This window comes from Miscanthus floridulus, chromosome 5 (assembly GCF_019320115.1).
Source record: "Miscanthus floridulus cultivar M001 chromosome 5, ASM1932011v1, whole genome shotgun sequence".
Lineage (NCBI taxonomy): Eukaryota > Viridiplantae > Streptophyta > Magnoliopsida > Poales > Poaceae > Miscanthus > Miscanthus floridulus.
This window is the reverse complement of record NC_089584.1, coordinates 5,039,059-5,061,660: the sequence shown is the minus strand read 5'-3', so window position 1 is coordinate 5,061,660 and position 22,602 is coordinate 5,039,059. Positions and strand designations below refer to the sequence as shown.

Genomic DNA, 22,602 nt, shown 5'->3' with positions numbered 1-22,602 from the left:
TGTATATTTGTAGAGGGTTTCATATACAGCTTCTAAGATGGCGGTCTTGTTGCTATTGATTTATTTTATGAGGATGATTCAAACGGTTTGGGTGAGCCTATCATGTCTTGGAAGTATATCCACAGTGATAGAAGCTTCCTTTCCTTTGATTCAATTTGCGAGGGAGAGATTCATGATATAATGCATTCTGCATGCGTGGTCTAGGGATATCCTATGGCAGCTCCATTTACTTAAGGCACCTCTTTGCCACCACCCCAATACATGTGAGGCTAGGAGACAACACGGGGAACAAAAGAGTCAGGCACATATTTGCCGCCACCCCAATACATGTGAGGCTTAATGAGATAACACGGGGTACCATAAAAACCTGTTTGGGCTGACCATATTGATAGTGCTCTTTCATCAATTGATCGGAAAGGGAGGATCTTAGCCAAATACTTTTGCTTATAACCAGCTGTTGTAAGCTTTTGGTTCTAAATTGTTTGCTTTTGGTTGTAGATTCTTGGAGAATCTAATAGTAATTGTTTTAGGAGCTTAGGTTCGGTGCAGCTCAAGCCTCAAAGACTTCAATAGGCATCCAACAGGGGAGTCTCAGGCCTGAAAGAATCAGTATGTGAGTTAATATCGATGTGGACGTGTTTTGTGGTGGGCTTACATAGCTCTGGTGCTACATATTCGTCAACAATATATCAGTGGTGATTATAGTCTACCGAATCAATGGCTATATATCTTTTATCATTGTGATAATTTCAAGAACGTTTATTTTTATAGCGTTTTTTTTCACGAGGATTAACATGGAGATTCCATTCTATGGCCTTAATGGTGAGATATAATAAGTGATAAAGAGTTAATGTGGAGTGTCAAAACGTCAAATAAAATGGGAAATATTGTGATTCCATTGCACGTAGCACTACATCCACAACACAAATGTTCCAAAGAAAAAAAACAGAACATCTACAACCATCTTTGCATATCTTGGCTTACATCTATCTGACTATCTGTGCATATCTGGGAGTACCATGATGCCATGCTAGATCTATACAGAAAAAGACCCCACAGGCTACCTGCAGGATGCAGCTGCAAGCCAGTAATGCCGATCGTGCACGTGCTCTTCTTTCCTTACTGAAAACCTGTTCAACACTAACACTGCTTCTTTGGCGAGTCTCTCCTACACACGATCCTATCGGAGCCATGTGCAAATGCTTCGTGCTTGGATCATGCACAGACTCCACCCGCGGCAATCTTGCAGGGGGTGGCTAGGTAGACAGTAGCCCTCACCAGATGTTTATTGGGACTGAAAATCTTGAAAAGAACGCAAATTCTGATACACAATCGTGTTTCAGGTTACAAACCAAACACGGCACCACAATCTTTTCTCAGCGACGAGTGCTGCTCCGTGTTTCCGACTGCAGATTTGGTGTCATGTTTTATCAGGAAGGAACAGAGGGACGGAGGATTCCAGTGATGAGCTCCTTCACAGCTTCAGCTCCAGGTCGACGCCGTCAGAGGCGTCGGCCTTCATCTCGCTCAGCGGTCTCTCGCAGCGAACTGGGCCAACTGGCATGAAGCTGTAGAACGGCCGCGACGACGACGACGACGCTGAAGCGCTCCCATGCTGTTAGAAAAGGTTAGGTTAGTCCGTGAGAACGTCACACACACACACAGCGAGCCACAGATTTCGGCAGAAGATGGCAAGACAAACCCCACTTGCCTGAGACTGCATGACGCCGAAGTCTCCGAACTCCGGAAGGTGGATCGAGGGGAGCGCAGGACGCTGCTGCTTCATGCGTGGCGTGGGCTGTGCGTTCAAGGTAAGGTAGGCAGCCTCGTTCTCCTTGCTGCTCTTGCAGTGGCCAAACTCCGTTGACCAGTCTGAATAACTCGCATTCGAGCTGCAGATTAGAGGGGTTTTTTTTATTACTAAAGTTAGGTTACGACAGTTGACAGTCCCATGGAGCACTGATGAACATTGGAACATGTGAATTAGGCCTACAATATTTAACCTGAAATAGTTTGTGGCTCTGAACTCGTATCTGCTCAGGTCAGGACAGACATCAGGCAAGCCGGCGGCGGCCTCTCTCGTCGTCCTGGCGGCGAAAGGCGCTTTGCCCATCGTCGTCCGGAAGGCGGTCGTGTTCAAGCCCTCGAACACGAAGGGCCAGGATCGATCCACGCCGGCCGCCTCCTATACTCTGGCCAATCCACACTTAGCAGCAATCCCAAGCGCAAGAACATTTTCAGAGCACACAGTAACAATAATAGTTCTGAAAACCTCAACGACAGCGTGTACCCTGTCCTCGTCGGCCGGCGCCGGCGGCGCCGCGCTGCTCCTGCTAACGCTGCTGCAGCTGTACATTTGGTTTGAAGGGGGCTCCGTTGGGTGGCTCGACGACGCCGTCAGCGACAAGCCCGTGCTCACCTGCCCATGCCACTGATGCCTCGTCAACTCAGAAGGTAGCCAGAATGCACGCTGCACGCATGGCCGTGGCCGTCTGAACTCCGAAGAAGAGAAGAAGAGGCACTCGTACCGTTGGGAGTGGAGGCTGCGGGCAGAGCCTCTTGTACGGATGCTTTATGGGGTCCGGCGCCGACGGGTCCCAGAGCATCGGCGGGCCGTAGCCGCAGTGCACGCCGCCGCCGTCCGCGCCGGGCCTCGGCAGGGCGCTGAGCGAGAGCGGCGGCGGAGGGTGCATCGGGAGGAGGTGGCCGAACCCGCCGCCTGCGCCGCTGAGGTGCGCGGCCCCTGACACGGACATGGCGGTGGCGGCTCCCTCCATCTTCTTCTGCTCCTCGATCCGGAGCTTCTCGAGCTGCGCCACGCCGAGGCCGCGCTGCGGGATCTTCTTGAGCTTGCTCTTCTTCGACGCCCGCGCCACGCCGGTGGCCGCGCCGGCGCCGGCGCCGTTGCCGAACCTCGGCAGCTGGTGGTGGTGGTGGTTGTCGCCGCCGCCCTGCTCATGCACCATCTCTCGTTGCATCTAACCACCGGTCGATCGACCGGTGGAGGCGAGGGTTCTTTGGTGTGTGTGTGGGTCTTGGATGATCCGCCCGCGCGCCTGGCCGTCACGAAACGAGAAAAGGATGCGACGAACAAATGCAGGATGGTGTGTGTGGAGCTCCCAGCTTCATGGACTCAAGAGAGCGATGAGTGACCACGCACAGAAATCGATCAATGAAGAACAGGCACAAGCAGGAACAGTTCTGTGCTTGGTGTGGACAGATCGATCAGACAGCTCTATGAGTTGGGATCAAGAACGGGAAATGCATCAGGGGAGAGACGAGAACAAGTAAAGAAACGGAGGCCAGCGACAGCTCAACTCAAAGACGGACGGGGCGAGCAACAAACCCAGCAGTGAAGAACAGCACATGCGCGTGGGCAGAGATGGCACCCACCGATTTCGGTCGATTCCCTGCAGGTGCCACGATCGAGCTGGGAGAGAGAGGAGGAGGAAGAAGAGGAGGGATCAGCACGAGGCAGGCGTGGAGCACGGTTCTTGCCAGGCCACCAAATCGAGGACCTGTGGCTCAGGAGAGCGCACGAGCAGTGGTATTTATAGGAGTAGTGTCGGAGTGCGCGCACGCGAGCGCGAGTGGTGGTGGTGTGTGATCAGTCAGAGTCAGTGGATGAAGTGCGAGGCGGGGGCGGCCGAGCGGTGGCAGTGGCATGGCAGGGCAGAGCAGGCAGACCCGGGAGACTCGGGGAGCGTGGGGGAGATCTTCTAGAAGCGAAGCGAGAACCAGCGGCGGGCGGCAGTGGATCTTCGAATCTTGACTCCCTCCGTCGCCCCGGCCGGCAACACTGCCGCCGTAATCCTCGCTGCACTCTTCTCCCGGCCGGTTCTCTCGCATCACATACGGTGACACGAAAGCCCGCGTGCGCACTGGCTTGGCTGTCACCTCCGAGGTTGCAGGGGGAGCCACCGTGCCCCACAGACCCCAGATCGATAAGCATGCGAGATGGCTGGACTCGAGTTGCCGTTGGAAACACTGTCAGTCTGCATGGTGGACATGCACCACCAGTCAGTTACACTTGACGGATGGGTGTCTACGTGAACGTGTTATATAGACTTTCATTCATTCATCAAGGAGGAGCAGGTTAGAATCTTCAGTCAACAGGTGATCGATGCAAGTTGGGGCTACATGCCACTCACCCAACCTGATATCACCTGTCACCTGCTTCGCTAACATATGGACAACACGATTACAAGATCGATTGGCATACATCAAATTAAAATCAGAAAAACACAAGCTAAGCTCCCTAATCTCTCTGAAGATCGGCGCCAGATAGGACCTTTGGAAGTCCTCCGCGCCCACAGGTTGCCCAGCCCCTGACCTCCTGCCATGCACAGGGCAGCACACAACCGGTTATTCAGCCTGTTCGCTGGTTGGTTTCTGAGTTGATAAGTCTGGCTGGTGCTGGTTTGTTATGAGAGAAAAATATTGTACCATGACTGATAAGCCCTGACTGAAACCAACAAGCGAACAGGCATATTGTTTTCACACTTGTTCTTATGATCAATCCAACAAAATGTCTTATAATTTGGAATAGGTGGAGTAGTCAGGACTCAGGAGTACTAGTATTACTAGAGGCAAACATGAGTGAGGAACTTGCTGAGGGCTGCATGGTCGGGCCGTGACCCATGACATCCAACAACCATAGTTTTTTCCATGAAAATATACCAGAAAAAAAGAGAAAAACAACTTGAACTGAACACGTACAAAGGGATTACCTTGAACGTGGGCTCACTAGGTAAGCAACCGAAACCACTCACTCCACACGTAATAAATAAATTAAAACAAATCAATCAATAACCTCGTCATCGCCAAATGTACACTGTTACACCGAAGAGATCGAACGCAAAAGGCCGGTCATCGTCTTCGCCCGTTCACCCATCATCAGCAAAGCAGAGGCCAAACCAAACCAAACCAAAGGTCCCCCCTGGCCTGCCCCTGCCAAGGTTTCTATACAGAGTGCACAATAATGCACTGCAGCAGTGGCCCGGTTTCCACATCCGGCGAGTGCGCGCTGCGACCGGGCGAAACAGTTTCGGTGAGCCAGGACAAAGCGCACGAGCTTTTCGTCCATCGGTCCATCACACACAGCACAGAGAGCGTGCGTGCGTGTTGCCTGTGTACCTGGACAGGGTTTATTTCTGGCACGATCGTGGCTACTGGGTTAAGCTATGGGGAGATCGGTCGATATATGGCGTGCTTGTATGTGGTCCAAGTCCTCCTAGGCAAGCTAGCGTGTGTCATGAGATTGCACTCTTATGTGTATGGATGGTCCAGGTAGTTGCACGATGACACAAAGGTTGTCGTCCCCTTTTCCCATGATAAACTAGCTGGGAGTAGTACTGTTGTCAGGTGAAGGACTATAGGAGTAATAGTACTAATAATTCACCTATGAGCTGGTATGCATTATAGCCATATCATGCATGTGCAAGAGCAACACGCCGCGCGTATACATCGGTTAGGATCTTCCCGGGATTTCAGCACAGGCGTACCATTTGAGCGGGACACACCACCTCGCACGTCCTTGTCCATATCATGTCACACAACTTACCTAGGCCGATGAGCACATCCTACGTCTCGATCTGCTGCTGCGGGCATCCAGGCGAGCTGGTGGTGGTGGTAGCAGGAAAGAGTAGCCCCCGTCTTTCGGAGCCGTACGTATGGCACATCAGCAACACCGGCCCTAGCTTCTCCCTCTCTCGTGTGTCACAATGTATCTAACAGCCATATCTGTCGCGTGCAGTGTCCACCTCAGGACCGGCCACAAGAGGGAAAGATCGCGGCGCTCCTTCCCTGCTAGCTGCTAGACCACGACGGATCGTCACCCATGCGTACGTGCATGCATCCATGAAACGGCTGTTAGATTGATCTCCTGACCAATAGGCCCAACGGCCTATTGGGCCTTGGTCTCGCGTCCTGATCGGGGGCGCCCAACCCTACATGGTTGGTGGGCCCCCGTCGCACTGCGCTATATAGAGAGGTGGGGGCCGGCGGCTCAAAGTACGAGGTTCGCCGTGAGCCGCAAACCCCACCGACAAACCCTAGACCGATCTCGAGAGGGCGCGCAGCCAGCGACGGGAAGCTCCGCTGATCCTCGCCGTCGCCACTGCTACGCCCGACCGCACTGCATCGACGTCCGTGCAACCTCTACTCCACCCGTCGCTGCCCGTGTGCTGCCTCCATCACCGAACCCGCGATGGCTAGCACAACCGCGACATCATCTGGAGGCTCAGGTTCATCACCAGCCCTCTCTCCCCTATCTCCCTCTCGGTGTAGTGTTCTAGGTCTAAATATGCATGTGTTTCATGGTTCTATGAGTTCATCCGCCTAGATCTACTCTAGTCGATTCACAGAATGTCAACAATGGTACCAGAGCCTACTAGCACGTAGATCTAGAACGGGTACCGATTAGAAAAGGAAAAGTTGATTAGATCCAGTGTGGATCTAAGCAGAAAAGGGGTCACCCGACGTTCGGTTGAACCCTAACTCGATCCGTCGGATCTGAGAAAAGAAGAAGGGCTCGGTTTTCATGCAAAGAACGAACCCTAAAACCCGAAGGTGATTCGGGGAAAAGAAAACAGTGGCCGTCTCAACCCTAACCCTAACCCTAATCGTCAAATCGGGCTAAAATCCGAACAAATGAATCAAAGAAAGGGGAAGAGGGTGGCTCGGTCACCTCGCCGTCGAGCACGCCGGCGCGCGGGGGAAAAGGAAAGGAAAGGAACCGATTTCAAATCGAAAACCAAACCCTAACCCTAAAAAGGAAGCCTACCTGGGCTTCTACCCACCGCCGGCAGCATCGCCACCGCGCGGATAGGAGACCGCGGCGTCGCTCCCGAACGGCGCGCGGGACAGGGCCGAGATCCGCACTGCACCTCGCCAAGCGGTCACGGCAACAGGGCACCACCCTGCGGCCCCTCGACGGCGGCGTGCTCTAGCCTCGGGCGAGCACGCACGCCGGCGAGAGGGCGCTGGACGGTGCCGCCCTTCTTCTCCCTCGGCCACTGAGGACGGCTGCTGCTGCGGGTCTCTCAGAGCTGCGCTGCGGGGTGAGAGAGAAGGAGAGGAAGTGAAATGAACCTAGGGTTCAGGGAGAGGGGCTGGCCGGGGGGGTTTTGTTCGGGCGAAACGGCCGGACAGCCGTCCGATCCGATCCAGCGATCAGGATTTGCTGGACCAGCTTTAGGCCCAGGCGGGCAAACGAAATCCCGGCCCAGGCCCAGGTTGCGGCCTGGGCGCGGGGGGAGAAAGCGCCACGCGGCTGGGCGCGGGGGTGCGCTGAGCGCGCGGATGGGCCGTGGCTGCTGGGCCGTTTTCGCTGGCGCGCGCGCGCGTGGGCAGGCCGTGGGCCGCGCGTGTGCTGGCTGGGCCGAAATGGTCAAATGAACAGATATTGTCATAGTTTTGTTTTTCTTATTTTCCAGAAAACAGTTTGATCAATTTGAATTGATTTTTTTATGATAATTTTCTGTACAAAATTTATCCAACGATATTTTTTGTTCAGTAAATAGTAAATTTGCTTCTGGAAAATAGGAAAAAGATTATTAAATGTTAAAGTTTCCGCTGCGTATTTAAAGATGTAATTTTCATTATTAAATTCGAACCAACGGGAGAATTTAATTTTGAAAATGGATATGTTTTAAATTGATTATAATGTTGTTGTTATTCTGACCAACGTTGATTAATGACAATATTATAATGTTTTTGTTATACATTAATTCTATTTCTGCCCAACGGTGATGTAGAATTAGTGTAGAAAATAATTGTATGTTTTAATTTTGACCAACGTTAAACTAAGGCATGCAATTATTGTTGTTATTTCTGTTCTCACCCTATTTGAATTATGTTTTCAGGAGGATACAACTTGATGAGTTGTATCAAAGAAATCCCCACTCTAAAAGGTGATAACTATATTGAGTGGAAGAAAAAGATAGACCTGGCCTTTATCCTCGCTGAGGTAGACTAGGGTTGTCACCACACCGTGCCCTAAAGAACCTGAGGCATCGGTGAGGGAAACATATGAGACTGATACTGCATGGCAGAACAGAGAGCGGGATTTTGCTCCCGTAAAGATGTCCTATGACCTTGAGCATAGGAAATGGGTCACTGCCAACAAGAAGTGTCTGGCAGTGATAAAGAACACGATTGAGCCTGCTATAGTGGGTTCAATTCCAGACTGTGACACTGGTCACAGAGTACCTAGACAGAATAAAGAGTCAGTTCACTGGCTCTTCAAAGACATATGCAACCCAGCTGATCAAGCAGCTGGTCACAGAAAGGATACTCTGGTGGCGGCAGTGGCATTAGAGAGCACATACTGAGAATGAGCAATCTGGCATCTAAGCTCAAACCAATGGATTTGGCACTCAAGGATGAGTTTCTTATTCATTTGATTTTTGCTTCTTTGCCCAAAGAATTTGACACATTTGTTGTTAATTACAACATACAGCCTGAAAAATGGGATTTGAAAAGCTCATAGCCATGTGTGTGCAGGAGGAGGAAAGAATAAAAGTTTCACAAGGTGGTTCTGTCAACTACCTAAAAGATAAGAAAAAGAACTATAATAACAGTTCTTCCTCCAAATCATCTGGAAAAGGTCCCATGCAACAGTCTCAGAACCAGCAATTCCCAGTGGCTAAAGACCAGTGTCTCCACTACAAGAAGACAGGACATTATAAAAAGAATTGTCCTGATTTCTTAAAGATGATTATGAAGAATAAAGGTGAGAACATTATTACGTTCGTAAATGAATCCTTGTATGTAAAGTTTTCAAAATCTACTTGGTGGATTGATTCAGGTGCAACTATTCATATTTCTAATTCATTACAGGGATTTCCGTTCGATGAGAACTTTGCAAAGAAGCGAAAGTTTCATTAAAGTAGCAAATGGAGAACAAGCAGATGTTGAAGCCGTTGGTGATCTTCCGTTAGAGCTTGCTGATGGCTTCATAATTATTCTTAGAGATGTTCTTTATGTACCTTCTTTGCAAAGAAATTTGATTAGTGTTTCAAAGTTGGACCATGATGGTTATGATTGCCATTTTGGAAATGGCAAATGTCAGATATTGTTTAATAATAAATGTATTGGTCTTGCCTTCCGACAAGACGAGCTTTATTTGTTATCACTTCGTGAAAATGTTAATTCCGTATGTGATGTGAATGAAAATGTATCCTCATCGAACAATGGAAACAGAAAACGAAAGAGAGCTCAAGATGCGTTGTCGAAATTATGGACACTGTCGTTTAGGCCATATTTCGAGGGGGAGAATAGAAAGACTAGTTAAGAATGATATTCTTCCTCCATTAGAGCTCTCAGAGTTAGAACAATGTAGAGATTGCATAAAAGGAAAGTATGTAAAGAAAATTAAGAAAGATGCCAAACGAAGCGCAGGAATTCTACAGATTATTCACACAGACATATGTGGTCCTTTTCCTGTGAAAAGTGTGGATGGTTATGATTCATTCATAACATTCACAGACGATTACTCTCGTTTTGGCTACATTTATCCAATTAAAGAAAGAACAGAAGCGTTGGATAAATTTAAAATATTTAAAGCAGAAGTTGAAAATCAGCATGATTTAAAGATTAAGATAGTCAGGTCTGACCGTGGAGGAGAGTACTACGGTCGGCATACCCCATATGGACAAGTTCCTAGACCTTTTGCAAGGTTCTTACAGGAGAATGGTATAGTCGCCCAGTATTCAACACCGGGCGAACCTCAGCAGAATAGAGTAGCTGAAAGGCGTAACCGTACCTTGATGGATATGGTGCGTAGTATGATAAGTTACTCCACTTTACCCACGAGTCTGTGGATGGAGGCGTTAAAAACCGCCATTCATATTCTCAATAGAGTACCAAGTAAGTCGGTGCCCTAAAACACCGTATGAGTTGTGGACAGGAAGAGTACCCTCACTTAACCACTTGCGTGTGTGGGGGAGCCCTGCTGAGGCTAAAGTTTTTAACCCAAACATTGGGAAGCTAGATCCCTAAAACAGAGAGTTGCCATTTCATTGGCTACCCTAGAAAAGTCAAAAGGTTTTCGTTTCTACTGTCCTAACAGACATACAAAGTTTCTGGAAACGAGACACGCTGTCTTCCTAGAGGATGAAATGATTAGGGGGAGCATGGTAGCTCGAGAAATTGATCTTGAAGAGAAGCGGGTGTATGCACCCACTCCGATCATTCATGAGACATTTTTCTCACTACCTGCTGTTGCTGCACCAACAGTACAAGACACTGTGGTGCCAGCACCTGTTGTTATCCCGCCTGTGGCAACAATGAATGATGATGAGGAACCTGTGGCTCAGGATCCTATAGAACCTATTGCCACACATGAGGGGGAGCAACAACAGCCTCAAACAGAAAATGTGCCAATTGAGGAGGCCCCTAGAAGGTCTCAAAGAGTTAGAAAATCAGCTATTCCTGCTGATTATGAAGTGTACAACACTGAAGAATTTCAAATGGAGGATGATCCCACCTCATTTGAAGAAGCCATGAAAAGTGACCATTCATCAAAGTGGCTTGAGGCCATGGAAGATGAGATTAGATCAATGAATGCAAATAAAGTTTGGGATTTGGAGATAATTCCTAAAGGAGCCAAAACAGTAGGCTGTAAATGGGTCTACAAAACAAAACTTGACTCTCAAGGGAATATAGAGAGATATAAAGCCCGACTTGTGGCAAAAGGCTTTACACAAAGAGAAGGGATTGATTACAATGAGACCTTTTCTCCAGTCTCATGTAAGGATTCCTTCAGAATCATAATGGCATTAGTGGCACATTACGATTTGGAATTACATCAGATGGATGTAAAGACGGCATTTCTCAACGGAGACTTAGAGGAAAATGTTTACATGGCACAACCGAAAGGTTTTGTCATGGAAGGAAAAGAACGTTTGGGATGCCGCCTAAAGAAATCTATTTATGGATTAAAACAAGCTTCAAGACAGTGGTACTTGAAGTTTGATCAGACAATAAAGAATTTTGGGTTTAAAGATAATGTTGAGGACAATTGTGTCTACAGCAAAGTTTAAGAATGGGAAGTTTATCTTCCTTGTCCTGTATGTGGATGATATCTTACTTGCTAGTAGTGATGTCAGTCTACTACTGGAAACAAAGAAGTTTTTGTCCTCAAAATTTGATATGAAAGATCTTGGTGAAGCTTCGTTCGTTCTAGGGATCGAGATTCACCGAGATAGAAGTAAAGAGGGTATTAGGACTGTCACAAAAGGCATACATAGAAAAAGTCTTAAAGAAATTTAGTATGCACAAATGTAGTCCCTCACCTGCTCCTATAGTCAAGGGCGACAGATATGGGGATTTTCAATGCCCCAGGAACCAATATGAGATCGATCAAATGAAAGTGGTTCCATATGCTTCAGCTGTCGGAAGCTTGCAATATGCTCAAGTATGTACGCGCCCTGACTTGGCATTTGTTACCGGGTTACTTGGCAGATTCCAGAGCAATCCTGGAATAGAACACTGGAAATTGGTAAAGAAAGTCTTGCGTTATTTGCAAGGAACGAAAGGCCTCATGATGACGTATAGAAGATCTGATTCACTCAATATAGTGGGATATTCAGATTCTGATTATGCGGGAGATAATAGAAAATCCACGTCTGGATATGTGTTTACTCTCGTAGGGGGAGCTATTTCATGGAAAAGCTCAAAACAAACCGTCACTACATCGTCCACAATGTATGCCGAGTTTGTAGCGTGTTATGAGGCAACGGGGCAGGTGAACTGGCTAAAGAAGTTCATACCCGGTTTGAAGGTGGTTGACGACATCAATAGACCACTGAAATTATACTGCGATAATAATCCAGCAGTACAGTATGCTCACAACAATAGGTCAAGTGGTGCTGCCAAACACATTGACATAAAGTATTATGTTGTGAAGGATAAAGTCCGGGATCAGATGATAAGTCTTGAGCATATAAGTACCGAAAAGATGCTCGCGGATCCGCTTACAAAAGGCTTACCACCCAACGTGTTCAGAGAACATGTAGCCGGCATGGGTTTAAGGGAAAGCCTATGATTCCTGGACCATAAAGGGCCCAAAAGTTAAAGTAACTGTTTCAGATCAGAGACGTGCATTGTAGCTGTCAAATCTATCGGCGATTGACCGAGACGATGAAACATGCTCTATGCATCATCTGTGAAGAAATGAGTAAGGTTTAAAGGATTGAAGTTTAAAGTTTAAAGATAAAAGTAATAGTGAGATCAAGGGGGAGAATGTTAGATTGATCTCCTGACCAATAGGCCCAACGGCCTATTAGGGCCTTGGTCTCGCGCCCTGATCGGGGGCGCCCAACCCTACATGGTTGGTGGGCCCCCGTCGCACTGCGCTATATAGAGAGGTGGGGGCCGGCGGCTCAAAGTACGAGGTTCGCCGTGAGCCGCAAACCCCACCGACAAACCCTAGACCGATCTCGAGAGGGCGCGCAGCCAGCGACGGGAAGCTCCGCTGATCCTCGCCGTCGCCACTGCTACGCCCGACCGCACTGCATCGACGTCCGTGCAACCTCTACTCCACCCGTCGCTGCCCGTGTGCTGCCTCCATCACCGAACCCGCGATGGCTAGCACAACCGCGACATCATCTGGAGGCTCAGGTTCATCACCAGCCCTCTCTCCCCTATCTCCCTCTCGGTGTAGTGTTCTAGGTCTAAATGTGCATGTGTTTCATGGTTCTATGAGTTCATCCGCCTAGATCTACTCTAGTCGATTCACAGAATGTCAACAACGGCGCGTCCGGCCGGCCGGCCGGGCCAGGCCGTCGTCGTCCTTCCTTCCCCCGGCTGGTGGGCGGTGCGGGTGCGGCGATTTAGCCGGTGGATACATAGAGGGGAGAGCGCGGAGGACCACTCCGAAAGCTGGGCCGCGCCGTTGGAGCTTCCAGAGAGATTCACCAAGATCGGCTGACTCCTCCGCGATCCACTGCTGCTATGGGCTATGGCCTATGGCCAGGCCAGCTACGTACGGCGGAGTAGCTTGCATGCGATGCTGGCTGGCCACTTGGCCAGCTAGCTAGCAGCCGGCCCCAGCGGGCGCGCAGCGGCTTATTGGCCATGCGTGGCGTGGCGACGTTTACGTGTCTTCTTCCCCAGCTAGCATATATATAGTCCCATGTCGTGTGTCACCGCAGCCGGCCAGTGCGTACGGTGCCCCCAACATGGCAACATGGCCGGATCCATCTCGTGTGATCGCGTCGTTCGCACAAGGGATACGCTTCACGTACGATTCGGTACCGACAGGTCCTCCGTCTGCACGCTTGTTGAAAAGTAGTCGACACATTTCTAGTTAACAATCTTGCTTATAAATATTGCAGTTAACAACAATCTTGCTTTTAAATATTGTTAGCCTGGCCTCTCTGTTTCACCACTGGTACGGTCTGGGTAGCCCCTGTTACCGAAAACTAAAGCGTTAATTGCCAATGCAAGAAGTTAATCACAAACGACTAAAATATTAAGTATTTCTAACAACCGGACAGCAGTTTATAACTTTTCCTGTTACAGTAGCTACTCGTGGGCATGTGTACTTTTCCTGTTACAGTAGCTACTCGTGGGCATGTGTTACAGTAGCTACTCGTGGGCATGTGTACGTTTTACTGGCCTTTGAGATAGATGCCTTTTGTGGTCCTTCCCCTGCAGGGCAGCTTCTATGCCTGGGTTGGGTTGGGGCGGTGGGACTGGGGAGGCTTGCACACATGCTGTCACTGTATGCCCAATCGTGGCAAGTGAAAGGGACCCTGGATGATGATCGTCCTGCTCCAGCCGTTGGATCAATGGATCCTCAGTCCTACCACTACCAAGTCCCAATGCAAAAGTTGGGTTCCTCTCTCTCTCTCTCTCTCTCTCTCTCTCTCTCTCTCTCTCTCTCTCTCTCTCTCTCTTTTAACACACGGGGGAGTGTCCCGGATACTCTTAAGAAGAAAGTGTTAGATTGATCCCATCAATTGGACCTTGATCCAGGACCTGATCGGGGGCGCTCAACCCTAACTATGGTTGGTGGGCCCCCCGTCGCACAGCGCCGTAAAAAGGGAGGCGGGGGCCGGGGCACAAGGCACGAGGTTCACCTGCGCCGTCAGAAACCCCACCTACATCCTAAACCTAGCCGATCTAGAGAGGGGGCGTTGCCAGCGACGGGAAGCACCGCCACCGGCCACCACCGCCACTGCGACCGCGCCTTCACCGCCGAACTTCACCGCCTCACCGACAAGCACCGCGATGGCCAGCTCGTCTTCTGCGAATGCGGCCGATGGTTTGCCACCCCGCATCTCTCTATGTTTGCTCGCACTAGATTACGTTCTAAGGTTTACTATTTCATTGCAATGTCAGTTCTACATGCTATATCTATGGCTAGTGGATCTTGTTTGAACTATCAGCCTGAGCCTCTACTCAGCTGACCAACCGAGCCCTCCGCTTGGTTCTCTGGGTTCCTCTCTCTCTCCACGGGTGTTTGTGTTCCGTACGCAACGCATGCAACCCCCGCTCGGTTCTCTGGGTTCCTCTCTCTCTCCACGAGTGCTTGTTTCCGTACGCAACGCAAGGAGGACTCAGCAAGGGCTTGCATGGTGGGCAGGGAACTCAAGTCGTCAGGGGGACTACCTTCTTGGCCCAGCCCATTGTTGTCATACCATGCCTGTACTGAGGCCGGCCCGTATCATCATATCCGTGGTCCGTGCAGCGTTGCTAGCTCTAGCAGACGGCATCGGCGTGCCAGGGAAATTGCGCCCAAGCAACGGCCGGCAGCGCTCGGCCCGCCGCTTTCGAATTTTTTTCTTTTTAGCTCTTTTTTTCGAAAGTTTCTCATAAATAGACTTCTGGCGGAAAGAATTCAGAAAATGTACCCTAGCTCGGCGCCACCGATGCTGACGCCGAGCTCGGCGCCAGCGTCCCTGGTGCCGAGCCCCTGGGCTGGGGCAAACTTACATGGAAGGAAGCTCGGCGCCAGTCACTCTGGCGCCGAGCTCGGCGCCGTAGATGTTGGCGCCGAGCTCGGCGCCGTTGACGCTGGCGCCGAGCATGCCAAAATGGATATATAAAATTTTGGCTAATACCCTAGTTTTACCGTGAGATGGATATATAAAATTTTGGCTAAGTCCTTAAATTTACCATGAGATGGACATGCTGAAATTTGTTATATCCATCTCACGGTAAAACTAGGGTGTTAAGTTAAATTTAATGGTCAGCGCCATGACCTATGGCGCCGAGACGTTACCTTGGCTTGCTGCAACAGACTAGGCAGCGGGCATGCACTACCTCCGGTAGCATCGTCTCTACCGCTCTGAATGGTCTCCCGGCACCCGCATAAGGCTAGGTTAAAATGTTTTCAAAAGGGACAAAAATACAAAAATTTCACTTCTGCTCGTGCATCAATCGATCCATCGACAGACTGGTCTTGTATTCAGCCCTACCCGTCTGGGACGGCACACGGATGGCAAGGCTTGGCCCTGCCCGCCCGGCTGCATGTCCCTGATCCAGCGGATTCTTCTTTCCTTCCTCCCCCTCTGGCGTAATCTGGCCCTCTGACCTTTGCTGTAAAATCACGTACGTCGTACTTTGCTATTCACGCACGTCGTACTGCATGCTCGGCGCCAGCATCTACGGCGGCGCCAGAGTGACTGGCGCCGATCTTCCTTCCATGTAAGTTTGCCCCAGCCCAGGGGCTCGGCGCCAGGGACGCTGGCGCCGAGCTCGGCACCAGCATCGATGGCGCCGAGCTCGGGTTCATTTTCTGAATTCTTTCCGCCAGGGGTCTATTTGTGAGAAACTTTCGAAAAAATGGTAAAAAGTAAAAAATTCGGCCGCCACTTCCGTCTCCGGTAGCCGTCACCCACACTCCGTCAGCGATGCGTTCCAGTGTTCTACTCCGCGACTCTCCTAGCAAAGGCCGTTGAATTGAAGCTGGCCGTGATGGGATCTGATTCCGGTGGGCCGCCGCTAATCGTTTGCGTATTCGCGGTACCTGATACCGGCCCACCCAAATCATGCAGGCATAGACTAATCAGAGATCATCAGTTAACTTAAACATAACGCTCTCTGATGGGATCCCATCCCAGCCAAACACAACGCATCGGCCAAGGGATGAAGACGAAGTAGCTGTCGAATCCTGTGGCGTGCACTCGCCGCGTCCGCGCGGATTCCCGTGGTCCGGTGCGCCCACTTGGGTTCACTTCAGTTCACGCCCTCGTGCTCTCGATCGAGCCTCAGCATCGTCATCCTGGGAAGTGGGAATGGAACGGAAGCTACGAAAGCACCTATCGTCTCAATCTCATCATGCCGTCCGTCGTCAGCCGGGTACAGGTCCGGATCGCGCCGGGTGTGATGCGGGCTGATGAAACAAACTTAACATAAATAAACATGTAACTAAACGTGTATATGATTTTCGTCTTAGTTTATGCATAACTGCCTTAGTTTATGCACAATTATTAAGTTAACTTTGTGCAGAAAATTGGATCATAGATACTGACCAGAGCTTAGTCTCCAATCCAAGTTTAGTCTTCATCAGGTTTGGGCTTCACGCTCTCCTGGATGGTGAAGAATTTCAACGTACAGCCACAACAACAGCACCTAACGTGCTGTTTGGCTCCTTCTACAGTAACACAAACATAAATGGGATTAGTTCAAATCTATTCCCGCTGGTAACATCTACAACTCTATTTCATTTACGTTTGCGTTTTCATTGGTACAACCAAACAGCTCTTAGGATGTCGTGCTTTGGAGACCCTCTATTACGTAACGATATGTTCTGGATTTGATGTGCTTGGTCTCTTTTCTGGGGCGACTCCCTCTTATTTATAGCAATGTGCGTGTTCAGGGCTTTCCAAAAAAAATAATTTTGAGTTTATGCCGATTATTTTGTTAAAACGAATCAAGCAGGAGAGCTGTCGATTATATTAAAAGCAGATGAAGCCCAGACTAGACAAAAATAAATAGATACAACTCCAGTCGGTTGGATTGAGACATCAACACGCACGAAACCCCAACTCAAAGAAGAAGAAGAAACAACTCTGGCCGGTTGAAATGGGACATCGACACAAGTCGCAACTCAAACAAAGACACACGCTTCACCGCCACCAAAACCACCACAAACTTGTCACTACACTGCACCGCCACCCCCCAAAAGACAAAGCCGTCAAGATGAAATCGCCCTTGTCACCGCTTGCGCTGTCGTTGCCGACGATGTCCCACACCGAGTAGCCCGCTGCTAAGCGGAGGCTTATTACCTAACATAACAAGCATTAGACACTATATTTTTTTTAGAAATTTATTACTTGCGTGTCAAGTTACCATGTTAGACGAGATCATAGTCCATGGATATTTCCTTGCTTTATCCTGTACCGACTACCGAGTAAGAAGAAATCGACCAGGAACGTGGCAGGGCAACACATCGATCGGCTATCTTGCTAGGCCTACGGACTCTATCATATCCATTTATCCGTCCGTGCCCTTCTTTCTTATCCTCATCCTACCTCCCACGAGGATCATGGCCATGTAAAGATGGAATGTTTCTCGTCAGCAACAAAAAGTGCAGAGCGGTTGTGAACTGAGAACTGTGATATATGCTGATTTCAGACAGGTTGCAGTTCGTGCTACTTATGGTTTATAGATCACTCTCATCTTATTCCCTTACACACCCTTATTACTGCCTAGTTGCTACGGTCATGTTCGTTTGTCTTATAATCCGTACTTTTCAGCTTATTTTTTCAGTCGGAACAGTGTTTTTCTCTCACAACAAATCAGCTGAACCAGTGTTTTGGTTTGTTTTTTCAGCGAAGCGAACGGGGCCTACATGTAGCACGAATCTTCAGGTACAATGTACACCAACAGTCTCAGTCTGGCTCTGGCATGTGCAGAGATACGTCCGGCGTGGATATGGCGAGGCATTCCCGTTCCGTCGGGGGAGAAGCAAGAGACGCCAAATCAAAGAGGCGCGCCGGTCGCTTATCCACACTGGAAACTGGGAAGGGAAAAAAAAGGAAGAAGAGTGCGAACTACAAAGCTGAGCACGATCCACAAGGCAGCGACGACCGAACCGGGCACTGCCAAGCGGAATCTCCCACCGCAGCAAGCGATTCGGTACAGCAAAGGCGGTTGCGCGAGCGCCACCTCTGAGGGAACAGCGCATCTCGCCGCGGCCTGGACGTTTCCTGCACAGCTGCATGCACTGGTGTGGTGAGATACGCCACGCGACAGGCGACACCCGATCGAGCCGGTTTCTTGCACTGCGCACATCACTAACAAAATGGAAGTGTTTTGTTCGTGTTATATTAGTGGACTAGATTGCAGCCTCACACGACAGAGCACCGGAGAACGTGGGGATTGAAGCTTCAGATATGAGCCCCCGCTTGAGATCTTCTTAACTGAATTCTCAGTCCACCAAAGCATGTTTTGTTGCACAGAGCGAGTTGAGGCCTTGAGAGGAAGCATAGGTTGTCATATAATACTGCTCGATTTCTTATGATTACCTTTGACACTTTGTTGATTCCCTTTTTCATCGCACTTGGCTATTTGATATGATCGAGGATCTTGTACACCAAAGCTTGTTTGCTTTTAGCCCCCTTTTTCCTTAAAAAAACAGGGGTGTTCGGTTACCTCATGTGTCCCCCCCCCCCCCCCCCCCCCCCCCCATTGGGAGCTGGGAGTTTCCTACTTGCCAAAATCTCAAATAACACAAGTAACGCGAACGTGCTCGTAGTGCGGTGGCAACATCTCCAGTTGTGGAGCGTGCCCACCCAGGTTCGATTCTCAGTTGGGACGAACGGGTGTCGCATGGGGTATTTTCCCATATTTGTTTCGTGCAGGTCCTGGACACTCGCGTGGCGCTACAATGGGACTACGACATGTCCGTCGTCTACGAGGCTTGTGTGGCTTCGGTGATCTCCAGAAGGACGTTTGAGGTGTATATGTTGTAGCTTCTAGGGGTGTGCGTGTGTGTGGTGGTGTGAGTGTGTTGCGTAGAGTACAGATACTACAACTTATACACTAGGAGTCCAGGCTAAAAAAAACACAAGTAACTTTTTGCAGCGCATGAAGCGGTGTGCACACGTATGGTAGAGCCCTACAACACTACATGCTCGAAGCTAGCTACAGCATGGCATCAACGTCTCGAGCTCGTGATCGTCTGATCAATCACTACATTTGTTGATGGGAGAAGGGAGATAGGATGGCAATCCTACGGTTTTTCATCATCATCACGGCAAAAAAAAAAGAAGAAGAAAGAAGCTCGGCTAAAGTTGTGCTTTCCAAGATGCTACGATCATTTCCATGCTTATTAGTGTTCAAAAATTTCCATGCTTATTAATCAGGACATCAACTTGCATAAGCAAGGATCGTCCAGCTGCACGGTTTGGAACCCATACGTTGTATAAAATTGACGCTAATTTCAGGCGTATGGAATAAAAGAAATGTGCTAATTTATAGGAGTATGTGCATTGGCACATGTGGTAAATCTGTGGCAGGTCACCACGACTGCTCTAGACTAATCGTCACTGATTTTTTTCCCCCGCACAAGCTCTCCTAGGCTCCGTTCGGCTTACCTTATAATCCGCACTATTAAGCTTGTTTTTTCAACCAAAACGGTATTTTTCTCTCACAACAATTCAGTCAGAACAGCGTTTTTCAACCAATTCAGCCAAGTTTCAGCGAGCCGAACGGGTCCCTAGTCCTAGGTTGTCTCGTCGCAAATGCAACCACAAGTCGATCGGTTCGAGTTGTCTGACGTTTGATGGGTAGCCTCGTGCCCTCCAACCAATTAGTCCACGGCTGGGACGTACTGGTCGGCCGCGGCAAGCAACAGCATGCTCGCTCTGTCCCCTGCCTAGTCCTGGCGAGTGGCGAATCAAGGAACCCGGCCAAGCTAGCTAGCCAGCCAGGGCGCGGGTCGAGTGAGTCCGACGACGATCCGATGCCCCCCGTTTGCGATCGCAAATGCAGACGGCCCCGTGCAAGCTTCGATTGGGATATGTTCACATGGCTGGCACGGAAAAAGGACGATCGGCTGCCCCGGCCCATCTCGGCGTACGTATACGTACAGGCTGAGAGTCGTGCAGCTCTGTTCAATACGTACCCAGCTACCGCCTCCCATCGTGTGGTCGTGTATGCATCTGATCCACCATATCCAGCCAGTTGATGGGGACGACGTCAACTGCGTCGCTACGAGATAACAATCGGCCATAAACAGGCACACAGCTTCCGTGCCCCACAGCGAGGAGCAGCACGCGATCACGTACGCCCAGCACAGCTAGCTGCCCGGAGATGCCAAAAGCCCCGGGCGTCGGCGTTTTACAGAACGAAACACGAGAGCCACGAGGAGCGCCCGCGAGAAAGCGTGGGACGTCGGGGTCCACCCATCGCTTTGCGAGAGAGGGAAACGGGAGGGTCACCACGCGACTCCTGCTGCCTGTTGTATGTGATATGATTCCTCTCCCATTTTCGCACTCTGCATCTGCGTCGGCAGATTTTCACGCGAGACCGAGCCGAGCGCGCAAGAAACGAATAATCGTTCCGACGACAGCGGCATGCACAAGGGCTGGGGCCGAGGCCGGCGGCCGGCCTGGGGAAGGGAAGTCTCGGGGGTGGAAGAGAACAAAGTCGTGTGCCTGCCCGGCCGGTTCCGTTTTGCCTCTCGGTCCGGGGCGAAGAAAGGAAGGATGGAATCGGCCAATCGGGGACGAAGAGCCGGCACTCCAAGTCAAGTCCAAGGGCCCCGGACGGGACCGGGCACGCGGTTTCCATCGCAAATCGCACCCGGTGCCGGTGCCGGTGCCGGTGCCGGTGGGTGGATACACGGACGGAATGGAATGGCAAAAACGGACGGACGTCGGGGCGCCGGACGAGGCGGCGTGCGTCCGCCAGCGCATGGCATGGCATCCAAAGAGACGAGCTGGCGGCGGAACAGGACGTACGCGCACCCGAACCGCTTGGCTTGCTCATGGGGCTGGAACGGGACAAACGGAATGAGAGGAGAGCTGGGGCACGCACGCGAGGCCGGGGGTGTAGGGTAGAACAGCTGACAGCTCTCGCTTGCTTGTGCACGTTTCCTTCCATTCGCTACCATCTCAGCTCGCCGGAACAGCAGCATGTAGCAACACAGTGATGACACCATCACACTCACACGGTTGATTAATATAATATATAATAGTACTAATAAATAAGCCTCTATCTCTATAATATGTGAACACCGGCCGGATACGTACGATGGTGATACGATCCTAGTACGTTACCACTCTAGAGGCTGTCACTGTAGCAGCTCGACGTTGCTGAGACGCCACACTACACAGGTGGCAGCGCCTCCGCCGGGGAGGACGAGACGGGGACGACGACGACGGCCGTCGCCTCGGCCTGCTGCTTCGTGGCGGTGGCGGCCGCGGCAGTGCCGACGGCGGCGCGGCACATGGGGCAGGTGGAGTGGGCGCGGAGCCAGGCGTCGACGCAGTCGGCGTGGAACGAGTGCGCGCACTTGGGCAGCCGCCGCACCTTCTCCCCGGCCTCCACCTGCCCGAGGCACACGGGGCAGTCGAGCGCCGGCGCCCCGGCGTCGTGCGCGAACGTCGGCAGCGCTTGCGATCGCGTCCGCGCTCATGCCGTGGTCGCCGTCACCCTCCCCGTTCCCGGGAACGAACAAGGCGCCGCGCTGGCCCCCGCGGCGGCGGCGGCGGCAGCAGAGGTACCAGATGGCGAGGTAGAGGAGGAACATGAGGATGCCGATGGCGAAGGAGAGGCCCATGAAGAACAGCCGCGCCCGGGTGCTGTACCGCGAGTTGTCCGACGCGAAGAGCCACATGTTGGGCGTGCCCATGCCCATTGCTGGCTGTATACCTCCCCTCCCGCGCCCACCAACTCGCGCGAGAGCTGCTGCTGCTGCTCCTGGATGCTTTGCCTCCTCGGCGCCGGAAGCGGCAGCCTGGCCTTGGCTGGCTCTGGCCGCGGACCCGGATTCCAGGCCGCTGCTCACCCGCGACTCGGTCGGAGAATGGGCGCGGGTGAATCCGTACGGTGCACGCACGCGCCGGGGGTGGCGTTTCCTTTGCTTGGCGGTGTTGCCCGCGGTGGTGTTTCCTCTGCTTTTGTTTAGTGAGCTGAGAGGGAGGTCTTCGCGCTTGCTGCTGGGGCAAAGGGGCGCCGCGGCAAATATATAAAGCCGCGGGCGGGCGAGCGATGAGCAGTGGGCGCGCACGGCGTCGGACGTCAGCTGCGAGCGCGCGCGAGATATTTGAGGGGCGGGCCCCCGGCCCCCGGGGCACCGCGCGCGATCGACGGCGATTGGGAGGCTGTGTTTGTTTAGTTTTGGACCGCACCGAAGGAAACGAGTCCGACGGGACCCCGACCGCGGGCCGCGGCAGAGGAAAGCGGCGGCCGGCGAGCGAGCGCGACAAAAGGAGTCTCACCGTTGCAAAAGGCAATCGTGTGAACTACTGAACCAACCGTTCGTGAAGCGAAGTTTCCTCTGGGTGCTTGACGGACTGGCCAAGTTGAAGTTTTTGCCTGTTTTTTTCTCTTCCTGTAAAGCGGGACGGTGTGGTGTGATTACACGTGCCACCGGTCATTTCCTTTGTTTTTCTCTATTCACAGTTCACACCGATCCCT

General features: G+C 51.2%; 1 protein-coding gene and 1 pseudogene across 4 annotated transcripts; both read right to left on the bottom strand.

The window, feature by feature from the left end:
* Positions 1 to 930: 930 nt before the first annotated feature.
* Positions 931 to 3,571, bottom strand: LOC136451397 (uncharacterized). Of its 4 annotated transcripts, none has more exons than XM_066452100.1 (5): positions 2,529 to 3,571; positions 2,273 to 2,431; positions 2,004 to 2,185; positions 1,712 to 1,892; positions 931 to 1,615 (listed from the first exon to the last, which is right to left on the bottom strand). In XM_066452100.1, exons 1-5 carry the CDS (start codon positions 2,976 to 2,978, stop codon positions 1,475 to 1,477), a joined length of 1,113 nt encoding a protein of 370 aa, XP_066308197.1. In that variant the 5' UTR covers positions 2,979 to 3,571; the 3' UTR covers positions 931 to 1,474. The 4 variants fall into 4 exon arrangements, with proteins under 4 accessions (XP_066308197.1, XP_066308199.1, XP_066308198.1 ...); XM_066452102.1 differs by having other exon boundaries at positions 2,291 to 2,431; positions 2,529 to 3,565; XM_066452101.1 differs by having other exon boundaries at positions 2,273 to 2,419; positions 2,529 to 3,562.
* A 17,396-nt stretch (positions 3,572 to 20,967) lies between these two features.
* On the bottom strand, positions 20,968 to 22,113 carry LOC136451396 (RING-H2 finger protein ATL39-like; annotated as a pseudogene).
* Between the last annotated feature and the right edge of the window lie 489 nt (positions 22,114 to 22,602).